This window comes from Perognathus longimembris, chromosome 5 (genome assembly GCF_023159225.1).
Source record: "Perognathus longimembris pacificus isolate PPM17 chromosome 5, ASM2315922v1, whole genome shotgun sequence".
In the NCBI taxonomy this organism is placed as follows: Eukaryota; Metazoa; Chordata; class Mammalia; order Rodentia; family Heteromyidae; genus Perognathus; species Perognathus longimembris.
The window spans coordinates 76,798,234-76,822,439 of record NC_063165.1 but is presented as its reverse complement, the minus strand read 5'-3'; the positions used below and the strand labels follow the sequence as shown (position 1 = coordinate 76,822,439).

The window sequence follows — 24,206 nt, the reverse complement described above, 5'->3', positions numbered from 1 at the left end:
TAATTAAGTTCTTTTTGTCTCTCTTAGAATGTCCACATCAGATTACCAATGTACTCAGTCATAAATATTCCAGAATGCTTGTGAGGAAAAGAATAAGGCTAAATCAAGCTCACAATGCAGAGACAAATTACTGCCTCATTTACAGAGTTCTCAACAATTTATCAAATGATACAACAGTCATAGTTTGCTGTGGAGAGAAGGCCTCACTGAAATTTTTAGGAAAAGGAGATGTGTGTGTGTGTGTGTGTGTGTGTATGCATATATACACAATACACACATATACATATATACATGTATGAATATTTATATCATCATATATTATATGTATTAAGTATGTATAATATATATCATGTTATATATAATATATATCTTTGCTTAGAAAAAAAGACCAGCATGAGATAATTTATTCACCAAATTATATCAGGATAATACCATTAACTATAACTAACTTGATAGTACACACTGGTGTTGCATCTATGTGTACTTTACAATTCTATATGGTTTTCTCCACAAATGGGCCATTAATGAAAAAAAGCATATATAATTGAATAACTGTTTTCTCCCAGTTTTATAGTCAGAATCAGCCACTTCAATGGCAATCAAAATCAAGCACATTATATTGTCCACCAATGATCTCTGAAGTGGAAAATCTAGTCTGACTTCAGTTAAATAAACATGTTTCTGTTAATTTGGGAATTTAATATTATTTTTGCTAAATTCATGCAAAAGCTATAAAGTCAGTGTATACATTTCAAAACCCTTTTCCAAGGATGTTGTTGACATTTGTAAGGGTTCAAATAGATCTCTTACTTAATGACAGGACTAGAAACAGGAAGTCGGCTAATGACTATCATCTGCGAATTGACTGGTATTTATTCTGGTACTGAAGTTTGAACTCAGGGCCTCATATTGTCACTTGGCTTTTTCACTCAGAGCTAGCACTCTGTCACCTCAGCCACAACTCCACCTCTAACTTTTTGGTAGTGAACTAGAGAAGAGACTTAAGGATGTCTTCAAAGCACAATCCTCATATCTCAGCCTCCTGAGTAGCTAGAATTGCAGGTGGTGCCCTGCTTATTAAGGCCATTTACTGAAGTGCTCCTGTAAGGATCTTATAGTAGAGCAGTTCAATGAATATGTAGATTTGAAGAAGTAAAATCAATAACTATGGCTTTTTCCTTATTGGTATAAGCTCTTTTACTAGAGAAAAATATCACAATTGTCCATAAAACATTTCTGAAAGGTTTTAAAAATATTTTCACAAATCTGTTTCTCTGCCCCCCCCATTTTGCTCCTAGAAAATCAGAAAAAAAAATCACAAGCACCAAAGTGTCTTGGTATACATTTTTACAGGCATCATTGTCTGTAACGTAAGGAATAAACACACACACACACACACACACACACACACACACACACACACATATAAGCCAGGTGTTACAGTTATGAAACCATCAATTTATTTTTAACATTTGATAGTGCTTTTAAAGTAAAAGAAAGTATTCTTTATTCTAAATGTTAAACACATACAAGTAAAGGCATGCATATAGAAAGAATGTAAATGTTAAATCTTTACACTGGAACATGGATTAATTTCAGGCAATTTGTCTCTATCAATTTATTCCATATTTTGAGTGGTAAGAGGGAAAAGTACTGAAAAGAAACAAGGTTAAATTATGCTCAGTGTGAATCTACATCCTACAAACGAGTATTGGAAATCACGACACATCCTATTTTAATGTGACAAATTCTTTTCACTGTAGAAAAATGGATCTTAAATAAATGAATCTACATGTTCAAGAGAGTTTATTATATCTCCAGTTCTATTAGCTGTTGACAGGTGAGCCTCTGCTACCTGCCTAGCACAATTAGGAGAAATATTACTATTAAGAGGTTTTCAAAACTTTAAAGCATCTATTCAAATTGTTACATATACTTATAAGACAACTTTTCTTAACTCCTTTCTTCGAAGAAGCTTTGAAGTTAATTATGAAATTGGTGTTATACACACTGTAAACTTTGCACACATTGGAGACAGACTACAAAGAGGTCTATCTACATGAAGCAGACTATTTAAGACTTATAACTTCAAACAAGTATACAAAGTAAGATGTCTAGTAAAATAACTTCCAAATTATACCAGAAGAAATTAATGAGCTCATTCAATCTTTGCTTTATAAACTATGACCTTTTATATGACTGAACTCAAGATAACTAAAGGCAGAATAAGTATATCTTATTTATAGGTGAACATCTAAACAGTCCTTTGCATCTGCTTCTTGAATCAGATGGTGGATGAATGGATAGATGGATGGACTGACAGGTGGACAGATACGTAACATAGCCTTCAATTAAGTGCATGTTACCTCGTTACATGTGTTTTGTTTGTGTACCTATTCTGAGGCTTTAACTCGGGGCCTTGTACTCTCACTTGGATTTTCCACTCACAGCTGGTGCTCAACCACTTGAGCAACACATCTACATCTAGTGTAGAATTTTAACTGGTTACTTGGAGACAGAATCTTGGGAACTTTTCTACCCCCTCTGGCGTTGAATTATGATCCTCAGCTCTCACTCTCCCAAGTAGCTAGTATTGTAGGCATGAGCTACTAATTCCAGCTTAGTATATATTTATGACACTTTAATATTGCTTTAAATTTTTGGGAATGTGACTAAGATTTCACTCCACTTTACTATCATGAAATTATGATTCATAACTAGTTTTCTGAGTTTCTACTGATGGGTTAGCCAATAAAACATCCCATTCTAAGTAAAAATTCTCTGAAATAACTTTGTGAAAGAGTTTGTTTCTACTGGTACATTTTTAAGGAGCATTTTAAGGCAAATTTTAAAAAATGATTCACATTGAAACCTTTTAAAATTTACCTAGAAATTGCAGGTGTTACACAAAGAAATAATTCCTCTATGATTTTTCTCTCAGTTTCACCAATTGTTCCATTCATATTTTGTGTATTCTACATATCAATCCTTTATAAGTAATGATAGATGATAAACCATAGATAGACATATAGATGTGTTTATATATTATTTTTATTGTGATGATTATTATTTTTATTATATTTCCTCAATCATTTGAGAGTTAGTTGCAAGCAGTTTCATATCACACTTAAGCATTCTAGTATATATTTCTCCCTCCTAAAGAACAATCTCCTGACAACATTCACACAAAAACCTATTTCCTATATCTTCCCACATGTGATAGTCATTTATTGAGGAGGACATACATGACCAATATACATGGAAATCAAAGTGCTGACTCAGATGCATTTAAATATGATGGCCTAGGCAACCATCTTCTGGAGAAACCTTTCCACTACTAACCTCTCACAGATCAAAACAATTGCTCTACTAATGCTGGAGACCCTATTGTTAGAATTCCTTTCATTAAAATAATCTCAATGAGAACTGAGTGGACATATAATGAAGAGAAAACCCACAATCTTAAGAATGAAATAGACCCAACTTCAACCCAGTGTGTATGTGTGTGTGTATGCGTGTGTGTGTGTGTGTAATTATTGTGAGCTTCAAATGCATTGAACTTTTGAGTTTCTATTCAAGGTAGACCCTTATATACTGTCAATCATTTACCTTAATAGCATATGTTATTGCAGAACTCTTCTTAAATGACAAATATTTTGGAAGCACTCTTTAAACTATAACTATATGCTTATTCACTGAAGAAGTAGAAAATGAATTTTGTTAATTCTTCTACAGAGTACAATAAGAGAACAATAAACTAATATGGTTTCCTAAAAGATGTTACTTACAGAAAAAAAGGTGAGTCAACATGGAGCATTAATGAGTCTCAGATCCAAGTATTTCCTTGCTTGAATACCCATGTAGAAAGCCTTTACATGACAGCAGAATCGTTAAGGTTTTTCAAACTAGATTGTACTATCAAACTTAGTAATAGAGCAATATAAACAAATATAGAAGAAAAGATCATATTCACCAATAAAGATTATTAGCAAATGTTGATTATTGATTAGTAGTACATACTATATATATGTATGTGTGTGTATATATATATTGAAATGCCAGTTACAATGTGCAATTATTATGTGCAATTATTATGTTACTAAAAAAATTCTCTTACAATGCTCAAATTGCCAAGAGCCAGTGGTTCATACCTGTAATGCTAGCTATTCAATAGACTAACATCTGAGGATGGTGGTTCAAAGATAGCCTAGGCAGGAAGGTCCTTGAGATTCTGATCTCCAATTAATCATCAAAAACCCAGAAACTGGGGCTCAAGAGGTAGGGTGGTAGCCTTGAGCGCAAAAGCTTGGGGACAGTGGCCAGGCCCTGACTTTAAGCCCCAGGACCAACACAGGCTTACACACACACACACACACACACACACACACACACACACACACACACGGCCATGATCTTAATAAGCTCAGCTGACTGTGCCATTGGCTTATTCCTGGATACATCATCTTATATTCTGAGTAGTGCGCACATAAATTGATTTGATAGCCAAAGTTGCTGGTGATGGATGGTTGCAAGGGTCACTACATGGATAGGAAAAACACATTAATTGATTGGCAGTCTTGGGCATGCTGATCAAAGTGATAAATTAAGAATCCTGATTTGATCAGTGCACTTTATATGTAGGTATCAAATTATCACACTGCACACTATGAATTGGTTTAATTAGTGTATTTAGAAAATGCTTCTATTGCCAAGTTCTAATGGGCATTATCAGAGTCATTTTTTAAACTTCAGAAAGTAGAAATATGTGAGGAATCGCCTTATTCAAAATTCTAGATATTCAATGTCAATGCTGTCTATGTAGTTGAATGTAGATTTTTTCGTAGTCAAAAGGGATGAAACTATTTGGAAGTCACTAGAAGGGCCCCTGGGTAAATCATTTTGCACATTTTTCACACGGGCACATTTGAGAATAGGTAATAATAGCATTGCCCCTTTTTCAGACCAATGGCATTTGTGTCAAGAATCCCAAGAAAGCAATGGATGCACAAGGTATCTTTTGAATGTAAGCTTCCCGAAACTCAAATACACAGTGAAAGAAAGGACTGAATTCTTGATTCTGGTTCCACATTTTAAGTATGTGCTTTGTGTAACAACAAAATGTTTATTTTTCTTCCAATTATAGTTGCCTCTTATTTCTTTTTATCTTCACTTCACAACTTGTTTCCTCGCATAATTTCTTGGCTTTTCTGTCACGATCCAGAATTTCCTTAGGGAACAGGTTTTTCTCATCAAACACAGCTTTCAAAGCTACAAAATGATGAAGGAAATGACATGTAAATTACATTTGGTAAGAGACTCAATTAAATGAAATAATAGGGAGACAATTCTCAAGTTTACTTTTCCTCAAAAGAAAGGAAAGAAACTATATTTCTAAAAACAAGACTGTGTGTATTAGGGAACACTTTTTTAAGCTTCTACTCTTCATTTCATTTGGAATAGCATTGAAAAGTTAATACTTAACAATGCTTACTATATTATGTATTCATATCATGACAGAGAATTGCCATTTAAGAATTTAAGACTAAAGAAGCTGGTGTGTTCTATGGTTGCTTTTTGTTTATTTTACAGTCTATTTAGCAGGTACCAAAGACTTGTTTTAAAAAAAGAACAAATTATTCTGTATTGAAATAGGACAATTAAAACAATCAAAACACAGTATGAGTGTCTGTATAACTAAATGCATACCTCTGCAATCAAATCCTTGTACGTAAGATGTAGAAATCTATGGCTACAGAGGGAAGAGGAAGGAAGAAAGGGAGGGAGGGAGAGAGGGAGAGAGAAACGAAGGGAGGGAGAGAGGAAGGAGGGAGAGACAGACAGACCAGCAGACATAGGGAAAGGAGGGAGACAAATGACAAGAAGTGGAAGGAAATGATACCATTTATAATTTGGGTCATTTGCATGATTTTTATTCACCAAATTCTGCACAATGTTTTGTGCTCAGGGGTCTAAGCAAGTTGCAGATATGACCAAGCTATAGGATTTATTGAAATGGTAGCAAAGGGATATGTTATTCAAATAACAAAAGCATCCTCTACAAGAGAGTGTAGTCAAACTGTGCGAAGACACGCAAAACATTATAGTAACATGTAGAGATGAAAGAGAAGCTTCTAAGTATTTGATGGAGTTCTTTGTCTCCAGATAGGAAGGATTTTCATTGATAACTATATATCTCGAGGTGAAGAAAGATTGACCATGGGGAACAGAAACATCAGTCTCGAGTAGCAAAGTGAGGGAAATTATAGATAAATACTACCTATTTATTTTATTTTTTAATTTTTACTGTCACTACTGGGTCTTGAAATCAGGGCACTGTGTTCTAGCTTGACTCTTGTTTATGACCAGTGCTATACCATTTGACCCACACATCCAGTTCTAGCTCTATGCTGGTTGATTGGAAATATACTATCAAGGCTCTGACTTTGAATTCTAATCCTCAGATCTCAGTCTCTTGAGTAACTCAGATTATATGTATGAGCCACTTACATCCAGCAGGACCTACTATTGACATAGCTAAATAACTTTGTTCAATTTAACAAAAGTATAAAATATAAAAAAAAAGATGGAATGGAGCTGAGCTGGACAAGGGAGATTTTTAAATGCCAAACCATGGAACTTGGGGAAAAACAACATTGAACAATTTCATATTCTAGTGGCATCTTTATATATTAGGATTAAAAATATAACAAAACCTCTCTACTTCTAGTACAAATGTGGCAGTCTAAGTCAATATTTTTTTCTTCTTCTTTCCTAGAAATTATTCAAGAATATCCAGGAAAGTGATAGAAAATAGCTCCACAAATTCAATTTTCAGAAAAACCCAGACAGAGATATAATCTGCAGCCTACAAGATATGAAGAAAGGCATCTAGATTGCTGAGACAAGACCAAAATTACACAAGAAAAAATGCGGTGGAATATATCAGAAGGCCTGTAGCAACATCTCAGACAGCATTACAAAAAGATGTTCACTGAAATCCAGGCCCCACCCTGCAGGGCAGACTGCTGTGTCCTTCACGTGTATCTCTGGATGTTAAAAGAAGTAAAGCCCACCTGCAAGCAGGAAACCACCTGCTCGGCTTTGATTCAGAGAAACAGATGCAGCATTTCCTGAAGTAGCACACTCCAGTCATTTTCTCCTCAAATCAGTTCATCCCAACTAATTGTAAAAGAAACAAAAACATAAAACTGAAGGCACTCCTAATTCTCATGCCAACTTTTCACCCAGGGGCCTGATGTTATAGCAAAAACACACCAAAGTCAGATTGGGGGAATAAAAAAAAAGATCAATAAATGGACTACCATGGGAAAAATATGTATTATACAGTTAACAATGTTATTTCGTTTTAAAACATAAACTAGCAATCACATCTATGAAGAACAAAAACAAAAAATAATGAAATGTGATCTAGAATATGTGAATATATGTATATATGAGTGTATATATATGAAAAAAAGAACATGGAGTACAGAAAAGAGCTCTCTGAGAGGAAAAGACTATTATATTTAAAACACTATATTATTCATAAGTTAGGGCTCCTTAATCAGAATGAGAAAATAAATTTCAACAAATTACCAGAACTTCCTGAACTTGGGGTCCTTTTTTTGTCGTTTGTTTTTCCCTGAGGTCTTCTTTGGGAAAAGTACTTGAAAAGATTTCCTGCTGAGGTCTTTCTCCTTTTATCTAGAACATAAACTCCTCAACTACTCCTAGCACTCAAAATGGATTTTGCAGATGATGTTAGAAAGCTCAATGTCCATTGGCTTCATTAAATCTCCTTTATATGGCAACCTTCCAAATGGGTAGAAAATGGCCACCAGTTCCTCTCATCATGAGAACCACATCAGCTTGGATTAATGCTATGCTTTTTGTGTAGCACTATAGGAGCACATGTGAAGTGGGTAGAACACAGAACAGTTTAAGATTGTAAAACAATGACTTTAACCTTGCTGTGATTACTTCCTTGACATATTGATTAGGCTAAAGTCTCAAGTTATTCAAACATCAATCCAGGTGTTGATCTAAGGGGATTGCAAGGATGTCATTAAAGTCCCTAATCCGAGTATTTTAGTTGTGGTGGAAGAATTTCAATGCAGAGCTGAGTCCCTACGTTAGGAGATGTTGAAAAGTCCACCCCTGAACAATAGCATCTGTACATGCACAGTGAACCCATCCTCCCTCACTGACTCAGCCCCACACAGTGGATAATTGTGCAGCCAGCTCGCCTGTTCTATAATTTATTCCTTGCTATAAATCTCGATACTGAGTCCTGCTGGGTCTACTTTCCCGGGTCCAACCTTGACTAATATACTTGTCATGAAGTCTCATGTTTACCACAGCATGCATGCAAACACTGGTGACTGCAAACGCTAGTGCAGTCTTACAAGGACAAAGTTCCTGCAGGTAGTGCCTGGAATCTCTTGGGGAATCAATCCTGACTAAGAATCTGCGTGTGTCAACACACCCCGTATCTTCAAGCACTCTCCACTTCTCACGAAGGCACCAGCAACTTCTTGCCTTCCCAGCCTCATGGCTTACAGTTTGGGAGAATAGTTTGCCCAGAAGGGTTGGCAAAGCCACATTGAATGCAGTCACAGAGTCACATTCCTCTTTCAGCATTCTAGAGAATTCTCTGTACACCAAACTTCCTGCCTAAGCAGCAAGAGCCCATGTTCCATGATCCTCTTGCCCTGACAACCTCATTACATGAGTCCTTTCCCCTTACTCCAGCAACAGTGTGTGGCCTTGTTACAGTTCTTCCTGACTCCTAGCTTCATATCCTGGCTCCTGGTCCTTAGAAGAACCCACTCCCACCCTTTGTGAGGCCTCATCATTCCAGATCTAGCTGACATGTCCAAGGCTTTACTGATGCTGTCCCTGATCAGAGTCCTACTTTCATCATCTTGTGTTATTGTCTGCATAACTCCTGTTGATATCAGTATTCAAGTTTATATTTTTCTTTCACTTACTATGTTAGTTTTTCCAATGTTATGACAAATATCTGAGAAGGAAATAACCTAAAGGCTCCTGGTTTTGGAGGTTCCAATCCTTAGTCCTTGGGTCTACTGAGTATGGATGAAGGATGTGGCTGAACATCATGGCAGCCAAAGTCCATGACAGGATGCTCTCAGCAGGAAGCACAGAGGGAGGCAGGGACCAGAGATTAGCATAACCTCCAGTGATCAGCTTCCTCCAGCACTTCCTAAACTTTCTACCACCTCCCAAAACAATGTCACTAGCTGAAGAGCAAGCTTTTCACACATTAGCCTGTGGGGGACCTGTCATACACAAACCATAGCATTTATTTGTTGTTTGTCTTCCCCCCAGATGATAAATGCAATACGAGTACAAATTTGGTCTGTCTTGGTCTACTGAGCACCCAGCATTGCATCTGGTTCATGGAAAGAGGATCAGAAATTTTACTTGTTGAATAAACAAACAAGTAAATCAGTGCTACTCACTCCTCACATACTTTGGGATTCCTATAGTCTACAGACCCGAAAATACCAAGGTAATAACAAAGGCATTGCTTTCCATGTCACAGATCCACATAGCTGTGCATTTAAACACAGCGCCCACTCTTAAGAATGAATACCCACTCTTATCAGTAACTATTTACATTCATTTTTTTTCCTACATGAGAATATAACATTTATACACTCCTCAGTGTATAACTGACTACCTGACAAGACTCCTTATAGTGACAACCAAAGAGTGTTTCAAATACAATGAGAATAAAAGACATAGTGGTCATGAATTATCCAAAACAGTTTCAATACAGTAGAAAAGGATTCATTGATTTTAACATAATAGAGTTGATTTATCTGTGTCTTCTGTTCCTTCTTTGTCCACTACTTGGTTACTTACTTGCTGTCTCAGATGAATAACAATAGCTAAATTCAAAAAGAGACTAGCAACAGGGGACTGGGAATCTGTGTAACCTGAGCATGTGGTGACCAGCTGAGGGTAGTCTAGAGATGTGCATTATTATCAAAGCCTTCTCTCTAATTCATATTATCCACCCATCCTAAATCTAGTCCTTACCAATCCGTATTAAAATGACTTGAGCATCTTCTTCAAATACCCATTCTGACTTCACAGAAGCAAGGGGGAGCCTGAGATTCAGTCTTTCTAATAGGATTCTGGTTAAGCCATGAGATTATCTACTAGCCTCCTCCTGGTACAAGGTTCAAACTCCTCTGTCTAAGCTCTAGATTGGTATTGTCAAGCTGTCATTCAACTTCAGTCACTACTGGGTATGAATCAGATAATAACAAGTTGGTGACAAAGAGTAGTGGGTGACCTAAATAACAGCTTCCATATAATTCTTCAATAATAGTGGTTTGAAACCTGTCTAACCTTTTAAACTGTGCTTTGTTGTTGTTTTTTTACTATTAATGATACCCAAATCTAGGTGAATTTAAAGGTAATTGTTATATGAACAAACATACAGAATAATATGAAGGCATCATACGCCTAAAACATGTCCTTGTTTGTGTTTATTTTGATCTTTTGTTATCTAAAACTTTCTGAGGTCAGTCAGATGTAATACCTCTCATATCTTTCTTAAAACGAGTCTCTCAAACACTTTACTTCTGTATTGTTTTTAATTATTTGTTCAAGGGACAACCTTAACATAACATCAAAGATTACATTTCTTTACCATATCTTAATGGTGTTCAAAGGCAAGAACAAATAATGCCTATTAAGTCATTCATAATATAAAAACTATAAAGAGAAGGATTGTGCTTCCATGGACCTTGTGTTTTCCGGAGGGCACTCTTCCAGGTTGTGAGATTCTGGCTGCAGAGTTGACTGTTTTATAACTATTTTGCCCCTTTGGGGTAAACTGTAGGTAGGTGTAAAAAAAAGTTTGTAACAAAGATCCAAAGTCAACCAAAGGTTGGTCCCCAGCCCCTAGCACTACTGGAAGGTGGTAAAACCTTTAAGAGGAAGTGAGGGCTTGGAGGATGGGACTTTGAAGGAGACATTGATTTACTTGCTCCTTTCAGTCTGTTCTTTATTTGCCAGCACCCAGGAGGTGAGAAGCTTCCTCCACCCAGACCTAGCTTCCAGACCACCAGGTACTGTCTTGCCACAGGCCCAAAGCATCAAGGCCAAGCCACCGTGGACAGTAATCTCTGAAAGTAGGAGCCAAAATTAATCTTTTTCTCTTTACAAATGGTTTTTCTGCTGATATTTGTCATGACACCAGAAAGCTGAGTAACACAGTAAGTCACTAAGGACTTAATGGGTGCCCTCCCTTCCCTGGTGATAAGCTCCCCAAACTGTATTAGCCTGCCAAAATTGTCAACTATGACATAATTTTCAGTTCTTCTCATTTCTTTCCATATGTGGCTATAAATCTCCAAACTGACTTTTCTGGTTTTCCTTCTTCCACCTTGGATGACATCACTAAGGACTGAAGCGTGACAGTTTAAATTGCTGTGCAGACTCCAGCCATCCCTGGAACCATCTCTCTCCAGGTTTGCCCGCAACCCCAAACTGTCACTCCACAATATATAGTTCAACTGGTTTTGCAGGAGCAATATCAGCAAGAATCCTTGAGATGACTTCTGAGAGCCTGCTTTACCTGCCCTGGAGATTTATGATCACCTCTGAGTATTTAGCAGTGATTAATAATGGTCCACCTTGAATACAAAGAGGAATTGACAATATTCTCCTTTACCTGCGTCCTGTGCATTTAAAGACTTCAATGTGAGACTCTATGTATCCTTCCTTGTAATTGTCCAGGCCAATATAACATGTTCATTTTCATTTTGTAGCCTCTAGAACAGCTTACACTTCTCTCCTTTCCCCCGAGATATTCTTCACTGAGTATTTTTCCTATGGCAATGATCTGAATAATACCATCCCTTTAGCTTGTCTCACAATTTGTCCATTAAATTTCTTATTATTATGATTGCAATAATAACAAAAAATATGTTTACCCAAGGTATCCCCAATACAGTATGTCCTCTACACTGGAAATTTTAAAGAATTTACAGATATAGAATGTGTTCTAGGGGAATGTATTTGTAAAATCTGACCCAAAGCCAGTTCTAAGTACTTTCTAGATTTTTTGAATAAAGCATATCAAAAAGGGGTTTCAGGCTGTTTGAGGACCCACTGGGACCAATGTGGAAGCTAAAGAGAGAGTGTAAAAGATGTTTCAAGTTGAAAGAGACAGAAAGAGCATACAAAAGAACATTAAAACTCAACAGATAACATTAAAAAGTCACCTGGGGTTATGAAGTGTTTGAAAAGTGTCCCAAGTTCAGAGCAATAGTTTAGAACATTCAAAGGAAGTCTGGCAAAAAGGCCTCTCATGGCACAATTACCAAATAACCTTCTGCACACTGTAATTATGAAAATTACAGAAATGTGGGCAAAACCCAGTGAAGAGACTTGAGGCAGAGTCATTAGAAACAGCATGGAAGGGGAACTATATTGGTCACTAAAATTTTTAAGTGCTCTTTTATAAATAACAATTCTTAAAAATTCTGTGGCATCCACCTAGAGATGAACAATTTTAAATGGAAATGAAGATAAAGATAGCAACATATTATGGTAAAATAGCTTTAGAAGTACTGAGGAGACCAGACTCTCTAGGGAACATAGTCTTGGCATCATATGACTATGGGGCTTTTTCTGGAAATATTTACAGTTGTGGACACCTGGATCTACCTTCTAGAATGTTCCTCTAGACACTACCTTTCTAACATCTCTAGGAACCTATGTGAACTATTTATCATCTGTATCAACCTATGTGATTTATTTACCATATGTATGAACCTATATGAGTTTTAAAACTCATGTAACTGAAGTAAAGATGCTGAATCTAACCAGCACCATCTTGGCCATGTGGTGGATAGGGTATTATTAAGTTTAACTGGTGCCATCTTGTCTTCATGGTAGAGGCAGGAATGTTTCACCTCCCAGATGATGGGTGTACCTGAATTCCTAGAGGCAGGGGCGGGGACTTGAACAATAGGTTACTGGATCTGCCAGTCTTGAGTCATGAACTCTCAAGTTACCTGTGACCCTGTCTCCTGCCCTTTCCCTCTTTAGGCTCATCCCAGCTCATGCATGAGTAGGCAATCCCTCATGCTCCTGTCTCCTGGCTCTCCCACTTCAGCTCTCCATTGGAACTGATCTGGTTTGTTGGTATTGTTTTTCTGCTTCCTCTCTGGCTGTCATGGCTCAGTTTTCTAAAACTCTTAAGTATATTTGCTGGGCTGTAGATCTTTGTGACAGGAGTCCATCTGTAGACTATTGACACTCCAATAAAGGCTCCAAATTGGACCTCTCAAAATGTGGCTTCTCTGTTTTCTCACCATAAGACATGATGCATCTTTTGTAGAAAAAATTGCAGCATTTATACTTCTGATGTCATAGAACTGTCTAGGAACAACATATTACCCATAAATAAAATATAAGCAGCTCTTACTCTATGTCACACTGTGTTAAGAGAGTGATGTTGGTTGCCTCTTTCGATATTTATGACAAGATTAGGAAGATGTTACCCACCACAAAGCTCACTTTCATGAAAGAAATTGAGAAACAGAGAATTTCATTAACCCACTTAAAGCCATCCAGCTAGCAAATCATAGAACTCCAATTTGAAGCCAGCCTTACTCTTTGTTTTGTTTTGTTTTGTTTTTTGGCCAGTCCTGGGCCATGAACTCAGGGCCTGAGCACTGTCCCTGGCTTCTTTTGGCTCAAGGCTAGCACTCTGCCACTTGAGCCACAGCACCACTTCTGGCCGTTTTCTGTATATGTGGTGCTGGGGAATCAAACCCAGGGCCTTATGTATATGAGGCAGGCACTCTTGCCACTAGGCCATATCCACAGCCCCCAGCCTTATTCTTGACATTTTGTCTTTATGCATTTATTGTTTCAATGTTTTGTCCCCTTTATAAGTGAATCCAAAAGATAGTTACCACCTTATAATATATGGATAATGACTGTGACTTCAAAGGTCACAACCTAAGGTAACAGTCCCAGGAAAGGTGAACATGCCTGAGGACATAGATGAGGTAAGACGGTGCCATTGACTAGTGTTCTCCCTGCAGCACCAAAAGCACTCTGGTGTATGCTCTTTCCCAACAAATGAGAGCCCTAAGGAGCAGTTCTCTCTGCCCGCCAGCTTGATGTTGAGCCCCTTCACAAGAGGGCACTGGGGGGACATGCACACGGGAGGAGAAATGGATGGATTTCTCTTCATGCTCGGTGCACTCCTCTCCCTGGGCCCAGATACACAGCCATAGTGCCTCTCCAGCACAGACTCCAGTAGCAACATGATCCTGCAGGTGCTTCTCCAGTTCAGACTTCTACACTTGTAGCTTCTCCCAAACCCAGAACAAAAGAAAAGAGGAGAGGAAAAGGCAATGAAGGGAGGAAGGGAGAGGAAGGGAGAGGAGAGGAAAGAAAAGAAGAGAAGGGGAGGGGAAAGGAGAGGAGAGAAGAGAGGGAAGGAATAAAACAGAATAGATGGACAAAAGGGATTAAAACATGGGTAGCTTCCATGGAAAACCAAAATTTATATAAAAGGGAATCAAGAGACACAGTAAAAATAACAGTTATGTGTTCAGTTTCAGACGTACACAAAACTAGAAATTGAATACTATTTAAATGGATTTCAATGTGGACTGGGAAAAGAGATGATTGGTGATTTGGGAGGCAAGTCAATATAAGAAATTCAAACTAAAACCCAGACTAGGAACAAGATAAAAAGATGAGATGAGCATGGAAACACCCATAATGTCTCATAAACTGTCAAAGCTATCTATAAATAATAGAAGAGGGCAGGAATGGGAAAGACATATTTGAAATGGCTGGAGATCATTCCCAATTAAAAAGTGACAAACTTAAGAATTTCTAGGAAACCTTAGCAATATAAATGCACAGACAATTATACGTAGGCCCCACAGAGTAAAACTGTGAAAACCAAAGATAAAAGCAGCCAGAATGAGAAGCATCAGTAATATTAAAAGTAGGATTTTTAAGTAGGAAATAAGCAAGCAAAGAAACATGTTATATCTAAAGAGTAGAAAATTTTAAAACCTGTCATCTTGAGTTTTAAACTCAGTGAAAATATTCTGAAATAAATTCATTTCTCCAACACATAAGCTAGTCAGACATTATTGGTAAATAAACTTCATACTAAAAAGATACTACAGAAAATGTTTCATCCTGTAAAAGATAAGCTCAGATGGAGTCCTAGAGTCATAAGAAGAAATAAAGAATAAATTAAAGAGCATTGTACAGCCAGGGTAATCACTAAAAACATACTACAAAGAAGAGATTAAAAAAGAGCAATTCCAAGAGTTTCATTGAATCATGTAAATAGCTTCTTATTTCTGCTAAAAATAAATGGCATGGTCCTTACTACGGCATGGATGATCTGGCCTTTTTCTCTTGAACCGAGCTATTTGGAACAAACGTAGCTCCCTTAGCAAGCCTTGCTATTCATATCATCTTACATTGGCATATGCTAGCCCTTTGCCATAAATAACATCTCCAGCTTTTCTTAACTGGTAGTAGCAGTTTAACTTTTAATACACAGCTCATACTATAGATGTATACAGGCCATACTCGTGTTTCCCTGAGAAGCCACGGCTCCCTTTCCACGACTTTCCAAAGGACTCACTGCACATGTGTACCACAGCCATAATTATTTGTCTACTTTAGATGCTTGAAAGCTGAGTGTTCTAGTCATTATCTCTCTGTTTCCAACATCTTGCATTTGATAGTAGATATCGGAACTGTCCATGTGCTTCTTAGGATGTATTAAGTGCCTTCAATGTCTACAGGGTATCTCAGTGTCTGCTGGGGGAACTCCATGATACAATGCAAACTACATTGCAATCCTGTTTCCATCCTCTCTACCTTTACTTGTAACTGGCATATCAGCCCCTCTAACTCAACCAGTATGAAATGTCACTCGTCCCATTTTACTCCACTCACGTGTGAAATTTGGGTGACTTCTTAGACATCTGGCCTGTGGTCAGCTTTACTTCTGTCCCTTCTTTATCCCTGATGGGCCTTTTCTTGCTGGATTATCTTAGTCTCCATGCTCTGGTTTCCTTCATCCTGCTCTGCCTTCCTACCCAATCCTGCAGTCAGTGCTCCTGGGGGTTCCTTACTGCGTTCTTGCCTTGTCTGCGCACAGACAGAGGCTGACTTCTTGCTCTGCCTCTGCAGATGCTGCCCCGGCTATCATGTGGCATGTACTCTGTGCTGCCAGTGGTTTACCTCAGTTTCCCTTACAAGTGTATGAAACTTCTTTTTGTGGAAATATAAGGCTTTGAACTCCAGGTGTTAAGCTTGCTCAACTGGCACTCTGCCATGTAGGCCATGCTTTTTGTTGTTTATTTTAGTCTTCCAGACTTTTCCTACTGAGGCTGCCTTTGAACTCTATCCTCTAGATCTCAGCCTCCAGGGTAATGAGGATTACAGTGCCCAGCAAAGTTTTGAAATTTTTTTTAAAGGTGCAATTATTGATAGATGAGTGGAAAATATTTTTAAAGGGTCACACGAAGGAAAACTGAAAAAGAAAACTGAAAAGCAAAAACAAAAGAATATCCTCATCTTTTTGAAGAAATCCTGGTTAAAATTATGTTCTTCAAAAATTTCATATGGTCTTGGGTGTTTGGGAGGGTTCTGTCCAGAGCCAACATTTCTATTTTGTCCACATGCACATCTCATCTTCCTGGCCCATGAGCAGAACTTGTCTACAGCTTCCTGTTTCCCCAGAATATCCAAGATCCCTCCCACACCCGGGCTCCAGCTGCTGAAGAGAGAGAGAGAAATGCAGCTGTGTGCTTCTACTACCTGTCCCTCTCCCACTGCTTGCGCTTTAAACATTCTGCTTCCTGTTTATATCTTTCCTTAATTCTGTTCCATCTTTGTTTCCACCTGTGAGTGTCCAGTGTGTCTGAACTGTCTACGCACCCCCTTTTTTCCAGTCAAGGGACTTGAACTCTTAGGGCCTGGGTGCTGTCCCTGAGCTCTTTTGCTCAAGGCTAGTGCTCTATCACTGTGACCCACACATGGCTCCACTTCCAGTTTTCAAATGGTTAACTGGAGATAAGAGTCTCACAGATTTTCCTTCCCCAGGCTGGCTTCAAACTGCGATCCTTAGATCTCAGCCTCCTGAGTAGCTACGATTACAGGTATGAGCCACCAGCACCCAGCTTTCATCTTTTGGTTTTTGTGGGTTTTGTCCCCTTGCTCCTTGGATCCCTCTACTCTTTGGGACCCCAAATCCTCTCTGTGGCTCCCAAGAATAAAATAAATGCATCACAAAATCATTGGTAAAGGTGGATCAGCCCAGTGTGGTTTTGTTAAGATAGCCTGATACACTGGCAGTTCCATTGGGTGCAACAATGGTTATTAGATCCTTAATGTGATTGGCTTCATGCTTTTAAAGAGAAGTGAGCCAGAATATAGGCAACCCACATCACAACACACCAAAGATTATAAATTTAGCAAAGAAAAAATGTAAGAAAAGGTAAATAACACTGACAAATAGACTTTCTAGTCTATAACGGTGATGAGAAATAACAGCTGTTCCTTGCTTGTAAGGGGAATTACTTCTAAAAAGAAAAAATTCTGGCCAGATGTGCTCCCTAGCCCCTGGGGACCCAACCAAGAAGAGAAGCTTAAACTTCTGTTAGTACCAAGATAGGAAGCACCCTCCTGCAGCAGGGGGTTTTCTTGCTCAAGAATGATATCGAACCCACGTCACGTTGGAGCATTGGAAAAGTTTAGAACTCAGTCATCAGCAGGGAAGTTCCGGTCTTGTGACTGTTACAAGCTGAAAACTAGCATGTTTCATTAATTACTTGCAATGCTCTCCACAGAGTCCAGGTGCCTTGCCCCCCTCCACCGCCTCCCTTACCCCTCCCACACCTTGTAAAGAAGATGTTTGTACAGAAAGTACTCTTTAAATTTTTAGAAACTCAGAAAGACAAAAATAGTCTGAAAGAGAGAGAAAGAACAAGGACAAAAAAGAGCATCCTTTTCAACATCTTGTTTCCAAATCTTCAGAGATCATTCACTTGTCTTTTCCAAGTTCAGTTTTTCTGGAATTCTCTTTGCAGCCTCACTTTGCAGCTGGAAGCTGGGAAGACAATACATTTTAAGTGGTCTCTATTTATAGAGGCCCGAAAAGAACAAAATGCGATTACCAGAGGCTCTTTTCTAAAGCAATTCGTGATGGTTCTTTCTCTGGTATCAGTTTGGAAAATTAAGGTTATTTGGCTGGGATAGGGGCGGGGCAGTGTCTCATCTGGGCTTTCCTTTTTTGAGAGCAGAGATTGGCAGCTGACCTATCTATCAATCTCACCTCTCAAACCACATTTTGTTTCACTGTCGACTGCATACAGGAAATCTGTTCTTTCCATGCTTAGAGAATGGATTGAAATGTGGGAATGGTGCAGGCTGAGGACTTACTTTCAGAAAGTAAAGGCCTTGCTGGAACGTGGGGTTCCTCCTCTTCTGGTTCTCTCCTAAAGTATTTGTCAGGGTCTAGAAGAAGAGCGGGTTTATTCACCTCAGGCACCTCTCGTAGGGCTCCAATACTTAATGACCTAAATGCAGCTTTCCCAAAGCAACGTTTAGGGAAGAAGAGGAGGGAAAAGACCGCATTAATTCCTTGGAAGAAAGTAGCACATTTCTGAGTTGGTTTCTGCTTTAATTTCACCTTCTCATTCCTCAGCTGGCACAGCTGCAGTGATCAGTAAATCCATGAAACACAGCTGTTCACAGTAAGGCCAGGGTTCTTTCCATTCAAAGGAACACAAACCAACTCAAGGCTTCCCTGCCATTTAGATTGCATTTTGCATTTTGTACTTTTGTTTTCTATTTTCCCTTGAAAATGGATATTCTGCACTTTTTGGAAAAGCTCCAGTTTCCGAGAATTGTATCCTTTGTGAAAGGGAAATCAAATCTCCCCACCCCTCCCCCTCCCCTTGCCAGTGTTTAACAAAACATCTTGAATTTCACAGGTACATTTTCTTTCCCCTATAATGTAAACCACAGCTTTGTGATTATGACATTTATTATTCGCACCATGAAATGATGGGAATCATGCCTTGAAAAGCAGAATCTAGTCTTAACCAAAGTGAAAAGAATTTTCTTTTCGCTCCATGTGACAGGTGGATAATGAAACAGAAATCAATGGAAGTTGAATTCTAGACCTGGCTTCACATTGCTTGCTCTTCCTATGAACAGAGCAAGCAGTCTTTCAGCTGGACACGGGGGTGGCTCAGTACAAAGGTAAAGGCTCCCTCTTCCACAACTGCCACCAAACAAGACATGCAAAGTCAGGGGGTTCATGAAGGCCAACATGCTTTCAAATTACCTGGAGCACTTCTTTTTTTTTTTTTTTTTTTTTTTTTTGGCCAGTCCTGGGCCTTGGACTCAGGGCCTGAGCACTGTCCCTGGCTTCTTCCCGCTCAAGGCTGGCACTCTGCCACTTGAGCCACAGCGCCGCTTCTGGCCGTTTTCTGTATATGTGGTGCTGGGGAATCGAACCTAGGGCCTCGTGTATCCGAGGCAGGCACTCTTGCCACTAGGCTATATCCCCAGCCCCCTGGAGCACTTCTTAAAGCATGGACTATAGCAGTGTGCCAGTGACTCACACTAGCTATTCAGGAGGCCAAGACCTGCCTGGAAGATAATCATTTGAAGCCAGCCCAAGCAGAGAAGTCCATAAGATTCCATGTTGGATGGCTCAGCAAAAAGCTGAACTGGAGGCATGGCTCAAGTGGTAGAGCACTAGCCAAGCAAGCCAAACAAGCAAGTATTCTAACTACAGTACTATGATTCTACAGTACCATGCCTGGGTTCTGATTAAACAGAGTTAGAGAAGAGGTGACTACCAGAAATTACATTTTACTGTCCATAATGCTGGATACTGCTAGGCCAGAGACTACTGCTGGGGACCAAAGGGTCATATAAAGTTAATATAGATTTCTTTGTTGTTTGTGCTTTGAGACAGACAAGGATGCTGAGGTTTGGGAGCTTCGTCACATGCCTGAGTTTATACAGCTATTAATCAGCAGATCATGGACTTGGAGACATTAACTCTCAAGTGATAGCAGTAACATTGCTAATGAAATTGTATGTAGTTCTTGTAATATGGAAGGCCCTGGTCAAAGGGCTTTATATATAATATTTCACATAGTCCTGAAGAAAGACTCACTCTGTGGAGGAGATTCGTTTTTGCATGTGCATCAAGTGTTAACAAATTACTATGCTTGGTTTCATTAGAAACTCTAATATCAGTGTTTGTACTCCATGAAAGAATAACTGCCTATTGGAGAGAAGTGGAATAAAGATCTGTTGTGAGCAAAATGTGCTTATTAAATTCTGTGTCTTCATGGATAGTTCTCACCTAGGTTGCTATAAGGGACGCTTCACTATGATAATGATTCTGATTGTTTCAGGCTGGTCTCAAATTGCGGTGATCAAATGAAGCTTTAACCTCAGCTTTCTGGGTGCTAAGACTACAATCCCAGGACACAAATCCTGGCTTACAATTACTTTTTGTTTTTAATAAATCTTTATTGGCCAGCCAAACACTTGATTAATGCATCATTATAGGTAACTATGGGATTTTTAGAATAGAAAGTAGTTTTGCTAATCTCCCATTTTTCTCTACATGTTTTCATTTTTATTTGAGTTAGCTATTATATATACTAAACTGTACATATAGTTTAGTTTCATTCACATATACTATAATACTTAAAATATAGATAATCATACCTATCTTCTCAAATATTAATCTTCTTAAAGGTAAAAATACTCCAAATCCTTTCTTATAGCTTTTTAAAAAAAGTATATAGTATACAACAATAATAAAGTATGTATATCAGTACTGGTCTTGAATTCAGATCTCATATTCTGGTTTGGCATTTTTTGCTCAAGGCTGCCACTCTAGCACTTGAGCCACACTTCCACTGGCTAACTGGAAATAAGAGTCTCTTGGACTCTACTACCCAGGCTGGCTTCCAACTTTAATCTTCAGTTCTCAGCCTCCTTAGGAGCCAGGAGTAAGGTTTAAACCAACCATGCCATGTTCCTTGTATTTTATTTTATCCATCATTACCTTACTATTAAATAGCCCAGCACAACGTCTTGCTCCTGCCTTGCTGTAGTGCAGCACCCTCCCATAAGCCTTTTGTTACCACTCCTTCCTCAAGTTTCAGCAGCCACAGGTTGCCATCATCCAAGCAGCAAATTCACCAACAGCCACATTTTCAGATACCCCGAGAGTAAGGACAGGCATGAAATGGCTCTCGAGGTATCATTTATGTCGGTGATAAAATGATCCCCGGTAATCATTTTATACAAGCTTTTTAGGGTTTGATCTTAGAGCTGTGTCACTCACCTGCTACACGCACGTGGATAACTCACTCAGGTAATAACTCTGTGTCTCACTTTCCTCCCTTATTAAAAAGAGAACCTTACGTTCTGTTCATTAAGGAATACATTCCTGGCAGACAAAATGTGTTTTTCCTAGTTCACACCAGTCTATAAATAACAATACAAACATACAACATCAGTGGCTACTTACTGGCTGCTTTTTGTGTAATTTCACCACAGTAAAGTTTATCTGCTTTTTTCCTGTAGATGTTTCTTCCCTTGTAGGGTATAACAAAGTTTATGTCTTCTGATGCTCTGACACTAGAAGAAAATAGTTCCTGATGAAATAGAATACTAACCACAGATTGAATTGACACTCTTGGCTACAGTAAATACATGCTTTAATTTTACCTAAAATAGTTTATGTATTTTAAAATGCCTACTATCCAGATGGTGATATAAAGAAATAAGAACTAATGAAGTCAAGAGTCCAGTTAAGTCTGGCTCCAGTGGCTCACACCTGTAATCCCACCTACTCCGGAAGCTGAGATTAAAAGACCACACCATCCAAAAGGCTTAGGATAGATTACTTTTTTTTCTTCCAATAGTGGTAGATTTTCTTCCCCCAGAATAAGCTTTCTTCTACAATAAGAGCATCTTATTCAGCATATTTGGATTGTGGTCCTCTGGGCTTAAGGATTCTGAGTAGAAAGGATTACAGATATGAGTCACCAGTGCCTGACTCAAATACATTTTCAAAACATTTCTTTTTCAAATGCTTTGGAAATCTGAGAACCTTACACTCCATGGTGGTATCATGGGAAGTCTTGTTGCCATTTTTATAAAGTTTTCACAGTATGCTGGAACAAAGTCTGCCAAATGGCACGCTTAAATGTTAACTTGCTACATGGATTTCTTTCTTTTGTTCATTCTCAGTTTCCACTTCCAAGCTTTCCAGCAATGTAAAACGTTTGATTTCCTTTCTTTCTTTCTTCCTTCCTTCCTTTCTTTCTTTCTTTCTCTTTCTTTCTTTCTTTCTTCCTCTCTTTCTCTCTTTCTCTCTTTCTTTCTCTCTTTCTTTCTCTCTCTTTCTTTCTTTCTTTCTCTCTTTCTTTCTCTCTTTCTTTCTCTTTCTTTCTCTCTTTCTCTCTTTCTTTCTCTCTTTCTTTCTCTTTCTTTCTCTCTTTCTCTCTTTCTTTCTCTCTTTCTTTCTCTCTTTCTTTCTCTCTTTCTTTCTCTCTTTCTTTTCCTCTTTCTTTCCCTCTTTCTTTCTCTTTCTCTCTCTCTTTCTCTCTCTCTTTCTCTCTCTCTTTCTCTCTCTTTCTCTCTCTTTCTCTCTCTCTTTCTCTCTCTCTCTTCTCTCTCTCTTTCTCTCTCTTCTTTCTCTCTCTCTTTCTCTCTCTCTCTCCCTTTCTCTCTCCCTTTCTCTCTCCCTTTCTCTCTCCCTTTCTCTCTCCCTTCTCTCTCCCTTTCTCTCTCTCTTTCTCTCTCTCTCTCTTTCTTTCTTTCTTTCTTTCTTTCTTTCTTTCTTTCTTTCTTTCTTTCTTTCTTTCTTTCTTTCTTTTTTGCCAGTCGTTAGGATTAGACTCAGGGCCTGAGCACTGTCTCTGGCTTGAGCCCTGGCTCAAGGCTAGCGCTCTACCTCTTGAGCCATAGTGCCATTTCCAGCCTTTCCTGTTTATGTGGTGCTGAAGAATCAAACCCATGGCTTCGTGAATGCTAAGCAAACATTCTACCATTAAGCCACATTCCCAGCCCATGTTATCTTCTTATTATGAGAAAGACTATAAAGTTTCATTGCCTATATTATCCATTTTATTTCCTAGATTAGAATAATTTTATGTGAGTCTAAAATAACAAGTACTGCTATAAATTAACAAAAATGCTTTGTGCTTTTCTGTGCCAATTGTTAACTTAGCATTACGACTTAGGGTTAGTTTTTTAAATGCTGTTCTTATTTATCTCCCCAGGACTTGAATTGAATATGACTCCTAGCCAACTATCTACTTCTCAAAAAGTGATATTATAAAATACTGTAATGTTTTACATAACACAATTGATATTATATTTCAAATGTTGCATATAAGCCAGAAGTTAATATCAACATCTTATTTCTTCTTCACATCTTCAGCCTAAAACTACAGCTTTGACTATTTCGTTTTCCTCGTTTCTAGTTTGTTGCAACATTCTATAGCCCCATATACTATGTTCCTTTTTTTTATATATTCTGTATTCACTTTTTCATCCTTTTCTGTGTATTTACCCTTCATGTGAGCATATCTTCAGCTGCATTTAGACATGCCCCAAATTTGTTTTTTTCTCTTCAGTCTCTCTAAATTTTCATTTATTTATTTATTTTTCACATTTTTGCAAGTGGACAAGAACTAGCCTAATCCTCTCCTTTAACTGACTAAGCTGATTAGGTCATGGACATATTCTTTAGGAAGTATTTTTTTTCTTATTTATTTATATTTTTATTATTTTTAATCAGTAGTACAAAGGGGTTGCCATTTAAACAAAGCATCTTAATCAGTATCAGACCTTTCAACATTCTCATCCACCACCCCCCTACCCACTTCTTCTCTCATCCTTCTTAATTTCGTAGGGTGTACTTTAAATTCTTACATTTTCCTTCTTTCCTCCTCTTTGTTTCTCTACCTTTTTCCCCTTGATCCCACTCCACCCCTTTCAAGTACCTAATTCCTTTCATTGAACTTTGACTTTGCCACTTTAAGGAATTACAGTATTAGAGTTCTCCCTTGAATCTACCAGATTTTAGCTAATATGTTTGTGTCTACTTGCATGCCATT

General features: G+C 38.3%; 1 protein-coding gene across 1 annotated transcript in view; it reads right to left on the bottom strand.

Moving 5' to 3' along the window:
• Positions 1–5,137: 5,137 nt before the first annotated feature.
• Positions 5,138–24,206, bottom strand: part of Wdr49 (WD repeat domain 49) — a 110,567-nt gene continuing 91,498 nt past the window's right edge. Inside the window, exons 16-18 of the mRNA XM_048345848.1 lie at positions 21,608–21,717; positions 18,481–18,627; positions 5,138–5,268 (exon numbers count right to left, since the gene is read on the bottom strand). Coding sequence (XP_048201805.1) covers positions 5,138–5,268; positions 18,481–18,627; positions 21,608–21,717 — 388 coding nt within the window. The remainder of the gene's footprint in view (positions 5,269–18,480; positions 18,628–21,607; positions 21,718–24,206) is intronic.